This window comes from Agelaius tricolor, unplaced genomic scaffold (assembly GCF_023055355.1).
Source record: "Agelaius tricolor isolate 1412-34295 unplaced genomic scaffold, bAgeTri1.0.p SCAF_32, whole genome shotgun sequence".
Lineage (NCBI taxonomy): Eukaryota > Metazoa > Chordata > Aves > Passeriformes > Icteridae > Agelaius > Agelaius tricolor.
In genome coordinates, this window is record NW_027269292.1 from 2,210,487 (window position 1) to 2,222,133 (window position 11,647).

An 11,647-nucleotide genomic window follows, 5' to 3' on the forward strand; every position below is an offset into this window, starting at 1 on the left:
TGCTTGTTTTATTCTGAAGACACAGTGTTCAGCAGGAAAATCTCACAGGAATTAGAAGAATAAAGCTGTAATGAAAACAGATTTACAACTCCTGGGAGAAAACCTGCCATAGTCACATTTTGAAGGCTTTAATGCTTGGCTGAGTGTGATAGGTGGTGTCACTGCAGAGCCAGAGCAAGATGCAAAATGTGTCCCTCACAGTGGATTCCTCCTGCCCGGGAGCTCATCCCAGTGAAAGTTTTCTGTCCCCTTCCACCCTGCCCTCACCAGTGCAGCCCAGTGCAGCCCAGTCTGCCATGGCCAGAGCCTGCTGCCCCTCCTCTGGGCCAGGCTGGCTGGGCCTTGGTGGGGTGGGCCAGGGCCACACTCACCTGCCAAGCAGCTGTACAGCATTTTGGGTGCTTTATACAATACTCTCATATGTACAATCCATAAGGAAAACTGCTTGTCAAAATGTGAAGACATACAAAAATACATGTGCCCATAGTGTTCAATCTGTGTCCTTGGGGGACACCCCAAAGGGAAGGCCCTGACCATCACACCCACGGACCGGTCCCCGTTCTGGTACCAGGCTGATGTCACACACACTCAAAGGCACCACCACGGAGACCGCGCCTAACCCGAGCGCGCACGGAGCGCACCTGCGGGGCAGGGGCGTCCCGAGAACCCGCCGTGACCCCCGAGCCCGCTCCCCCGGCTCCGCAGGCTCAGCGGGCCCGGCCCCAGGGCGGAGCGGGGCGGGCCGGACGGGGGCAGTTCCCGGCCGGGGCTTGAGCCCGCCCGGCCGCCGCCGGGGATGGCGGGGCCGCCGGAGCTGGAGGGAGCGGCGGGGATGGCGGCGCCGCCGGAGGCGGAGGAGGCGCTGACGCGGGGCTTCTCGGAGGAGCAGTTTGGGGCCGCCTGCCGGGAGCTGGACCAGCCGGCGCCGGCCGCGGCGGGGCCCTGGCAGCTCCTGGTGGAGACCATGGGCGTGCGGATCTACCGGCTGTACCACCAGGTGGGCGGGCTCCGGCTGCCGGCCGGGGGGCGGTGGTGGCGGGGATGGGGGCGACGGGGGCGGCGGTGGTGGCGGGGATGCGGGCGGTGGTGACCGGGACGGGGGGCGGTGGTGACCGGGACGGGGGGCGGTAGTGACCGGGACGGGGGCGGTGGTTGCGGGGATGCGGGGCCCGCACGACCCGGCCCGCAGCCGCGGGTTCCCCGCATAGGCCTGGGCTCGGTTTCTCCAGGCTCGCAGAAAGCCGCTTTCCGAGTAATGCCATTAAGTGCTGATGAGAAAGCTGCTGGGCCGCAGTGAGCCTGCGGAACCGAGCTTGTGAGCAGCTGGATGGGGAATTCCGGGTGTTCGATGTGCCACCCTCCCGAGCCCCCTCGGAGGGGATTTGTGCTCAGGGGAGCGTGTCCCTAAACATCCCGAGCCCCGCCCGTGTCACAGCATCCTCTCTCCGGGAGCCCTCCCCCTTTCCTGCCTCTTTCCAGAACTCCCTTCGCCCTCTAAAATCAGGAGGTAGTTCAGAAAGGGTTGGAGTGAAATTCTTCCCTTTTGGGGTGACTAACTTCTTTAAAGAACTTCCGTGGTTTAGGAACTGACTTGTGATTGACAGTGTCTTCATTCTGAGAGATTTATTATTCAATACTGACTTCTAAATCCATATTTAAATATATATATATAAATATCCTGTTTTTTAACTGAGTGATCATAGTTTCCTCTCAGCTCCTTCTGGACTTCATGCTGTTCTTTGCATGACAATTTTATATTTGTATTCTAAGAAATTATTTCTGACATGGTAATGTTAGAAAAAACCAGAAAGCATACAGGGCCGGCTGTGCTAAAGTCACAATGGGGTGGGGAAAGCCTCTTTAAAAAAACCATCACTTCATAGACCTTGGAATTTTCTTCAGTGATAAATAGTCCGTGTTTACAGTGTGGATGTGGTGACTGGCAATGGCAAGAGGAGCTTATCAGTAGGTGCTCACAGCACAGGCGAGGCTGGGGTGCCTGCCAGGTATCCATGCAAGAATCAGTGAGTTGCTGGAGTTCAGGGTGCTGGGGGTGTTCCTGCTGGAGTGGATGAAGGAGAGGCTTTAGGATTATAGCTCAACCCAGAACTGTAAATGCATGGTGCAGTGAATGAAGGCAAAGGAACTTTGGGAAGCTGGAGGCTGGATTTAGCCAGGCACATGGGACCAGGGAAGCCCTGGCTTACTGCAGTGGCTGTGCTGCTATTGTATGAATGCAGCTGGTGAGATGGAAAGTAGCTCAGGCTTCTCCTCCTCATCCTCTTGTGCTTTTATGCACAGGGACTGTAGAGCTAAAAGGACTATTTGAAACTAAAAAAACCCATTTACAGGTGTCTGTCATTTTTAATGTGTACGATGCCCCTAGTTTGGGCTGGATGGACAGACTACGTAGGATGTGAGGGACCTTTTCAAGTCCAATCTTGTGACTCTTCTAGGAAATAAATCTACTGTTTTGTCTTTCAGTTGCTTCAGATTGCTGCAAGAGAAGATGAAGTCTAGAAGTAGGGTCTTTGTTTAAAGTTGTTACTGGAAAAATTAGCTTTTAGCACTTAACTGAACTGCAACTCCCCTGCAGCAACAGTAGTCCAGGAAGCTGAAAGCAGCAATTATTCTTCCTGTTGCCTTCTCTTTTTGCCTTGTCTTTCCACCTTCTCTGCAGGCTGCAGAAATAGATCTGGGCCTTCCTGCTCAGTGCATTCCAGCCAAGCTGATTGACTCTCCTGATGACATGCCTAAGAAAAATGGAAAAGTTTCATTCTGTAAATTGTTGTTTTTCTTGTGAGAATAAAAATGTTGATGCCTCATAGAAAGATGATGAGTGGATGGGGTTACACAGATGCTGAATAGTTCAGGTTTGAAGCTGGTGATTGGTGCTTCAGTGAAGCCACGGTGAAGATGAGTAAGTAGCTTAAGCTTCTTGCTCACATTACTGTTTTCTGGTACTTCAAATCCTCATCTTCTGGAGCTGATTTGTGAAGGCGAGGTAAAGAAGAAAATTCATCTATTCACTAGCAGAATGTTGTATAAGCCTTCTTTTCCTTTCCTTGGGAATGCTTTGATTTGATTTCTACACTATATATTTGAAACACTCTCATTGTTTTAATTTAGTCCTGAACTCTCATTGTTTTAATGTAGTCCTGAACTCATACTGACAATGGTACAAACATTGCTCTATAGACACAGATGGAATTACCATATGTTGAAAGTAACATTAAAACAGGAGATATCCTGCATCCCACCCCTTCAGTGCATACAGCTTTCTGAAAGAAAATACCTGATAAATATTCAAGGCATATGAGTGCATTGTATGTAAGCATGGACATTGTAAAGCATTCTTGTATCCCAGCCTGATGTGTAAGCAGAACTAACTTGCCACAAGAATTTAATGCTTCTGGTAAACCTCAGAGTGGGCAGCATTCAGCCCACACTGAGCACTGGAGCTGAAAAGGGGACTGTGTTTATGAAGAAACAGGCTCCCTCTGGAGCTCCTGATGAAGTAAAAGGGTACTGGTGTAAGGGAAGGAACAGCCATTGTGCAGGGCAGGTCAGCCTGGCTGGATTTACACTTTCATGTATAGATCAAAAAGTTGAGAGGTTAAAGACTGAATCTTATATTGTTTTCTGAGTACTTGCCTTCACAGCTCTTGAGCAGATTTGTAATTTGTGCCCCACCTAACTTCCTTCAGCTGTTCTCCCTGATGCAGAGTACTTCCCTTTCCTGTGTGACTTTTCCTCTCTTCATTCTGTTTCCACAGCAATCAGGACTTTATGAATATAAAATCTTTGGTGGTCTTGCTGACATTCCCCCAAAATTGTGTGCAGATGTCTACATGGACTTGGATTTCAGAAAAGAGTGGGATCAGTATGTTAAAGGTAAGCTCATCTAGGCAGTGTAAAAGCAAGCTGGAATCCACATTAATTGTTCCCACTAAAACTTTCTTCAAAGATATTTTGAAGTTACTGCCTCCAAAGACTTTGGGTCAGACTTGAATATCTTTTGGGATAAGGTTGCACTCAGCAAATGCACAAGTAAACACTGAGATGGAATCTCTAATGTCTTAACAGTATTTCTCTTTCCTCTGGAATGAATTCTTTCCATGTTGGTTAAAGCATATGATTGGCATCACTGGTTATGCTGGAGCACTTGTAACTTCTAGTTGTAATGCTTAGGTTAAATTTTAGTACATGTCTTGGAGAGAAATGGGGTGGTACCTTTTGTGCATCTTTGCACAGGGCAGTGGAGCTGTGCATCATGGAATAGCAGGTTGGAGGGGACTTCTGGGATCATCTGGTCCCAACTTCCTTGGTGAGAGCACAGTCAAGACAAGCACCCTGTCCAGCTGAGTCTTAAAATTTGTCCTTGGGGAGATTATTTCAAAGACTAATGTCATTATGAAAATTTTTCCTCAGGCTTTCACCAGTTTGATGCATGATGGAATATCTTTTCCTGAAAGCATGGGTTGTTCTTGGCACCTTTTACAGTCAGGAATGGGTGTATCAAGAGTGTATGGCTTTTACAGAGAAAGGAATAACTAATTTAGTTAAGTTTATTTAATGTTGTCTTTGAAAAGGGGCATTAAACCTGAATATCCATATGGTGTTAAAACATCCTAAGTCAGCAGTAACAAGGTAAGGGTGCAGCTGATGTAGGTATCTAGTAATCCATATATTTTAAAGATGGGGAGCATTTTCTTTTAAAGCCTGTGCTTGAATTCAGAGCAGGCCAGTAAAACTGAAAAGTGATCTAAGTGTTTTGCTGAACAAAGAGCAGTGTTAAAAACCAAAGACTTGTTAAATATTGTGCTTGTAAGGTTTAGGACAGATCCATGGTGAATGATTGCTGATAATTCCAGTGGCTGCATTGATACAGAGACCCATAAATTTAACTTGTGTCAGTCTTGGTCAAATTTAAGGAGTAGTGTCTTCATTAAGAAGTCAAAATGCTCAGTAGCTTTCTTGTAGCAAAAGCCATTTTGCCATTAATGAAACAAAGAGTCAGAGTGGAACTCAGCATTATTGTATTGGATGTAAAAATACTCTGTTGAGTTACTTCAGTAGTCTTTAAGTGCATTTAGGAGAAATGAATGCTTCTTAAATAAACATTTACTTTTTTTTTTTAATTCCTTCATAGAGAAAAGAAAGGAAGCTGCTGGGGGAAGCTACACCCTTAAACTAAAACTAGATAATGTTGCAGAGCTGACATTTATATCCTTGCTGACCATGGTTTGTTCATCTGTTAATTTATACTTGTGCTGGTGCTTTAAGTCCAGCATTTCACAGAAATTAACTCTTAGAGGGCTTAAATATAATGTAATGCTTTCCTTCCTACTTAAAAATTGGCACAAGCCCACCTGTTTTTTAGGATGATACATATGATGAAAGTGCTAGCCAATGTTTTAAATGTAACCCCAGTTCAACCTGGGTTTTTTCTTTCACATTTGGGAAGAAACGCCAGAAAACTTCCATTGAGAGCCTTCTTGCTCTTGGTGTTACTGTTTTTATTCCTTGGTGCTCTTACAGCCATTCAAGTGGCAGTCCAAAGGAGAATTCTCTGCTGAACTGCTGGCTGGCATTGAAATAAAAATCTGTTCACAGCAGAAGTAGCTGCCTTTTTAGCTTCTGCATGCTTCTGATTATCCACAACATGTGGACAGCCTGAGGCCTGGTTTGTGCTGCAGCTGCCAGTTCAGCAGGGAAGTTGTGACTGAGGTACCACGTGCTTCTGTGGCATGATGCAAAATGGTTGGGCCTGAGCAATACTGAAACTTGCTAGTCCTGATTGCAGCACCTTCCTGATTGAGATCAGACTTCCCAACAATTTCACAGTAATAACTGACTGCTGAAGCAGTAAGTGCTGCTGTCCCTATTATGGATAGAACAGACTTGTGATCTCTTGTAGTGATGCTAAAAGAAATCAGATTATTATTAAAATGCACAATATTCTGGTTTGAAGTGAATGCAGGTGGGATGTGGTTTATGATTTTTCCTGTGTTTGCAAAAATACACAGGTAAATGAGGTAGCTAATAAAAGTTGTATTGGGGTCTTTAAAACAGTGTCATGGTGCATTTGTTAAAGGAAATCTCTGTGGTTAGGAGTGAAAGCTAAGAGAATAATCCAATGCTCCAGTGACCTCTGGTGGAAAACATAAATGTTGTGGGTTGTTACAGCACCAGGTGCATCCAGTGCTGCTCCAGCTGGAGAAGAGGAGAAGCTGTTTCTGTGGGTGACAGCTGATCTGCAAGGCATACCAACAGAATCCTGGTTTGGAATATATGATATAGGGAAAGAATCTCCCATCTAGGGCACTGTTCTTGCCTTGTCAGTGAGATTATTGGTTTATTCTGGCCTCACTTTCAAAAACCTGGCTTTGGAGGATATGGGGCACCTCAGGCACAAGTCTGCTGTAAAGGAAGAAGAGACCACTGTGACTGTTAAGGTGAACCACCTTTCTGGATCACACTCTTCTTTACTGCAGACCCTGAGGCAGCAGGAGTTGACCCTGGCTCAGCCCCAGGGCTCATCAGGTCTCTTGCCCTCAGTGGCAGTTGCTGCCTCAGGGAAGGAAGCTGTGCTGTAGATAGGTTTTCAAACTCAGTTATGTGGTTTGATTAGAACTACTTTTTCTCCTTCATGCCAGACTACTCTCCAACTGAGTCACTGCCATGTTTTAGGCACTATTCTTAGGTTACTTTTTTTTCATATTCTGCTGCCTTCTGATTTGAGTTTCCAGGCAGACTGAAGGTGGTGTAATGAAGGCTCATAAACTGCTCAAGATTCTAGTTTGCTGTTGCATGTATATACTGCTGTGAAATTCCTGACAGCTTTTCCAAAATTCATTAATCCTCATGTAAGATGTCTTCAGGTCTTAGAAAGCTGCACTCATCCTAGTTCCATGTTAATTCAGTATAATTTACAAGGGTGATGACATGCCTGTGAAAAAGCACATTGTACTCATGACTTACACTTGTGCAGAACATGCACAGGTGAGGAAAAAGTTTTGAGATGGAAAAGCTTTGAATGAGCAAACTGTTGGAAAAGGAATTTGACTCTGCTGCCCTCCGAATTGTTCTCATTTTTTGTTCTGTGTTTTTTTGGATTTTTTTTGTGGTTTTTTTCCCCACCAATTAATCCAATAGCCAAAAAAAAAAACCAGGCCACGTTTTTTGTGTATTTGATTCCTGAACAATCCTGGTACAGAACTTCTTAATGTCTTTTACTGCTAAAATTCTACATACCTATCAATTTTGACATCAGGGTTGCATGTAAAATGTGTTCATATCAGAAATCTGAGCAGTTCTGGGTGCCATCTATATTTCTGTTGCAGTAGAAATTAAAAATATCTAACAGTCTTCTTCTTTCAACTGTAGAACTATATGAGGAAACATATGATGGTGAAAAAGTAATCTACTGGGAAGTGAAGTACCCTTTTCCTCTCTCAAACAGAGATGTATCCTTTCAAGTTTTTGTTCCTCTTGCAGTTTCTGCCACTTGGTCATCCAGGAATCCCAGCAATGAAGTGATTCCATCACTCTGCTGCACTGATCTAAGATCTTGCAGTCCTTGTGTTACATGAATATACGGCATGAAGAGGAGTGTGGGTGCCTCTTCCCACACAGAGCTAGAGCTCCCAGAGCTGAATTACTGCTCTGCAGGATTGAATCCTGTAAGGACACGAGAAATAACTTGAAGGAGGGGCTGTTTGTGATGGAATTCACTTGTCAGCTCCTCATCCCTCAAAGTGACATTGTTTTGACGTGGCTCCTCAACTTGCAGTGCAGTATGTCTATATCCGGGAGTGCCGGGAGATGGATGTGCAGGGGAGGAAGATCTGGGTTGTGCTAGCAAAAAGTGTGGCTGTTCCTCAGTGCCCTGAGAAGCCTGGTATTATCAGAGTTAAGAGCTATAAACAAAGCCTGGTAATTGAAAGTGATGGCAAGGCTGGATGTAAAGGTAAGAGGTCAAAAAAATGTGTGACAAGTAGTGTAGGCAGGGAGTGTATATATTAGCAAAACACACAAAGAGGGGGACTGGAAATTTTAAGTCAAGGGTTACTTTAAAATGAATGAAACCTTTGGAAATGTCCATTGCAGTGCACTACTGTGAAGAATCTTTTTATGTAGCAGTTGGGCTGGGTGGTTAAGAATAGTCCACTGACCACTTCCTTCTGCCCTCCCATCCTATCCCCAGTCTGTACTTATTTCCTGCCAGACAGTTCAGCTGGGGAGACTCTGCTGCAATTTTCTTAACTCAGCAATGATTCAAGTATTGTGTTTGACAGATATATAGATTAAAGGGTTTGCCTAGAACTTGACTTCTGTCTGAGATTTATTTTTTAAAGACAGTCTTATTTTATAAGACAGGGTGCCAAAAATGGTTTACAGTAATCTAAATGCCTGTTTTGGCTCTGTCAGCCTCCCAGAGGTAAACAGGGAATGCCTGTATTTACTTCACATTTCACTTCAGGACCAGTTGAATTTTTTGTGCAGAATTTAAAGTAGAACTGTTGTAGTTGGTGCTTTAGTGATGCACACTGACAGCTTCTGTCACAGTGTGTTAGAGCTGAGTCTCAGGTCACTGGTATCTGGTAACTTCTCTCTCCTCTCTAGTCTATATGTACTATTTTGATAATCCTGGTGGCATGATTCCAACCTGGCTGGTCAACTGGGCTGCCAAGGTAAGGAAAGGATACAGATAATGGTTTTTGGCTAATCTGTTTCAAGCAATGAATTCACTGCAGTCATACCCATCTTCTACGTTTTGGGCAGAATTTTTTTTTTCTGAAACAGATATATCGACGTTCCTAGCTTTTACACAGTCCCATGTTTTCTGTCTCACTATTGTATGCTCTCACGACAATGGTCGTGATTTATTTACTTATTTATTATTTACTTATTTATTAATTTACTTATTTTAATTCCTGTCAAACTCCTTTGGTTTTTCAACCAGGCAGGTAAATTTCTGTATCAAACCCCAAATAATCTGTGTTTCAGAGAATATATGAATAGCCTCAAGACAAGCAAACTTCAGTAATGCAGTTTATTCCCAAAATATTCAAAGAATGGCTTGATGCTATGTACCAGATCTTAGACTTTATCTTAGAAAATTGGATATTAGATCTTAGAACTGTATCTGTTTGAAGTCCTTCGTATATATAAAGGGAATGCTTATCTTGCTTATAGTTTTTATTGGTTTCATTATGCAAGAATAACTTTTCTGCCTTTTTCTTTACAGAGTGGCGTGCCTGCTTTCTTGAAGGATATACAAAAAGCTTGCCTTAATTATTCTAAGACACATAGGTGTTGAAATTGATTTTAATCATTTCATTCCTAGATCTCTGCTCTTACACTGGATAAAATCTACCTCTAATATTGGAAAGAATTTTATTTTAGTTGAGTTATGCCTTGAGTTTTATTAGATTTTTTTCGACTGAAGAGCTAGCCACTGGCAAAGTAGCTTTTGAAAATACTCAAGTTTAACCTTGTTCCCCATGCTTTGCTTATGCTGGTTGTCAGGTATCAACTAGAGGAGTTCTGTGTTGGATATGTTACATCCTTGCACAAGAGACAACAATCTTACTAGAAAAATGTCTGAACTTGGACTTCAGATTATCTGCATGTGTTCTGCCTGGATCTGCTTTTGCTACCCAAGTTTGTCATTCTTAAACTCCCTGCCTGATATAAACCTAAAAAATGCTGAGGAATTATGTAAATTACTAGAAATGTGCAATAGAAGTCTGTGGTGCTAAGCTCCCTTAAATCCAGCTGTAAAAAGATCGAGCCTAAAGCATTCAGAGCTCCTTACTTCTGTATGAAATGTAAAAACTTTTCTTTGTGTCCAGCTAGAAGAAAAAGGAGGTGACTTCTTGTATGTCTGATTTAAGGGGAACAAGTTTTATCTCCAGAGTCAGTAGCCTTATCTATAAAGCAGCTTGGGCACCAACTTGAAACTGGAGGTAATTTTAAACTGGGTGCCTGCCACTGAATGTGGATGAGCTTGATGTGGAACTTGGGCTTGCTTGCATTTTTAAATTTCATGCTGATATAAAGAATGGATGGTGACAGACTAAAAGCTTAACTGAACAGGAAATTAAATTTCCAGCACCTTTTCTTGGGGTGGTGGTGGGGAGGGGGAGGAGGGACAGGGAGTGCATAAAAGAATGAGAGGACACCATTCTCAGGGATTTAAAATATTCAACATTTTTCGTAAATCAAATCCTGTTTCTGAATGAGTCTGGTAATGGAGTAGCTTTGTGTTGTTAAAAAATAAACAATTGAAATGATGCATTTACACCTTGTGTGAATATTTCCAATAAATCATTATTTTGTCCATGTAGTGTTGTTCTGTCTCCTAGGTTTAAGAGTTCCATGGGCAGGTCACAAATGACAGGCTGATACCGTGAGCTGCCTTACTTTTAAAGGATTTTGAAAGAATAAGTTGGATTAGAACTAAGCAGGATTCTTGTGTTCTGCCAGCAGTTCAGGCATTTTTCAATGTGTTTAACTTGGAGACTGTCACTGGATTGAATATTACAGTGTTACACAACATGATATAACAAAATTTTAAAAGGAGGATGAATCTTCCTGGAACAATCATGCAGACTAATTAATTTGCAGTTTTTTCTGAACAAAATTGACCTCTATGCCATAACAGTCCAAAACTTTCCTGTAATTGTAAACCTACCTTAAAATTTGAGTTGAAATGTTTACAAGCAGCATGTACCTAGTGAGCTGAGTATGTGCACAAAGATGAATCATGTATAAAATAGGTCATTTTTAAATTCTGTCTCTCCAGACAATCTAATTTTGTTTAGTCTTTAAGGAAGTGAAAGCAGGAGGAAGACTGACAGCATTTTATAATCATGAATTCACTTTGTCTTAGTTACTTGTCACCAAGACAGGGTATCCATGTGTGTGCAGTGTGCTGAGGGCTCAGGGGGCTGAATGGCTCCATTGTAAATCCTGCTGAGAATTGGGTTTCCTGCAGACCCTGCACTGGCTGTGTAGAATACACAGCCTTTGCTCACATATCCATGCTGAAATCATTGCACAGGCAGTTTCTTGTGCTATACACAACTTTCTAAATTAAAACACGTTTGATTAAACAGCAGATACTAAACCCAGCTCTTCCACTGTTTACAAGCAACTAAGCAATGATGTGAGATGAAAGCAACATCAGATCTTGTCTTTAGTTCCCTGTGGGCTTTTAAAGTAACATAAATATGCTGTGACACTTCAGTTTAAGTCTGGGTTACTACACCCATCTTGTATTACTAGGGAAGAAAAGTTCCAGCCTGTGAGATGAGGCTTCATATCTGCATGGAAGATTGTGACTAGAAAGAGTTGGTATTTTCAGGCTTTGGATGGAAAGACATTCTTAAATAATTTTAAAGCATTATTAATGATTGATTAAATATTGATCTTCCATAAATTATACATGTGTCATGTGAGCCTTTCTGGATAGCTTGAGCAGGAATTTACCTGCAGTGAAAGTTGTTAAGTCACCATGCATTATGAATTCTGGTGCACAGGGTTATAAAACATGAAACCCCCTTCCCATGCTATTTGTTCATGTAGCACCTTGAAGTTGGTTTTGTTTCACCAGCTTGCCTAAAACTGGAGTGCAAAG

At 42.9% G+C, this 11,647-nt stretch overlaps 1 protein-coding gene across 1 annotated transcript; it reads left to right on the forward strand.

The window, feature by feature from the left end:
• Window positions 1–571: 571 nt before the first annotated feature.
• PCTP (phosphatidylcholine transfer protein) lies at window positions 572–10,350 on the forward strand. Its single transcript, XM_071451328.1, has 6 exons — window positions 572–997; window positions 3,777–3,894; window positions 7,390–7,469; window positions 7,801–7,972; window positions 8,629–8,696; window positions 9,254–10,350. Exons 1-6 carry the CDS (start codon window positions 797–799, stop codon window positions 9,323–9,325), a joined length of 711 nt encoding a protein of 236 aa, XP_071307429.1. The 5' UTR covers window positions 572–796; the 3' UTR covers window positions 9,326–10,350.
• The last annotated feature ends 1,297 nt before the right edge of the window (window positions 10,351–11,647 follow it).

Excerpts from the sequence above, each read along its gene's own strand:
- PCTP (XM_071451328.1), top strand. The coding sequence starts at position 797 with ATGGCGGGGCCGCCGGAGCTGGAGGGAGCGGCGGGGATGGCGGCGCCG. Across the intron at positions 3,895-7,389 it reads GTGGGATCAGTATGTTAAAG|AACTATATGAGGAAACATAT; the intron begins GTAAGCTCATCT and ends TTTCAACTGTAG. Across the intron at positions 7,973-8,628 it reads TGGCAAGGCTGGATGTAAAG|TCTATATGTACTATTTTGAT; the intron begins GTAAGAGGTCAA and ends TCTCCTCTCTAG.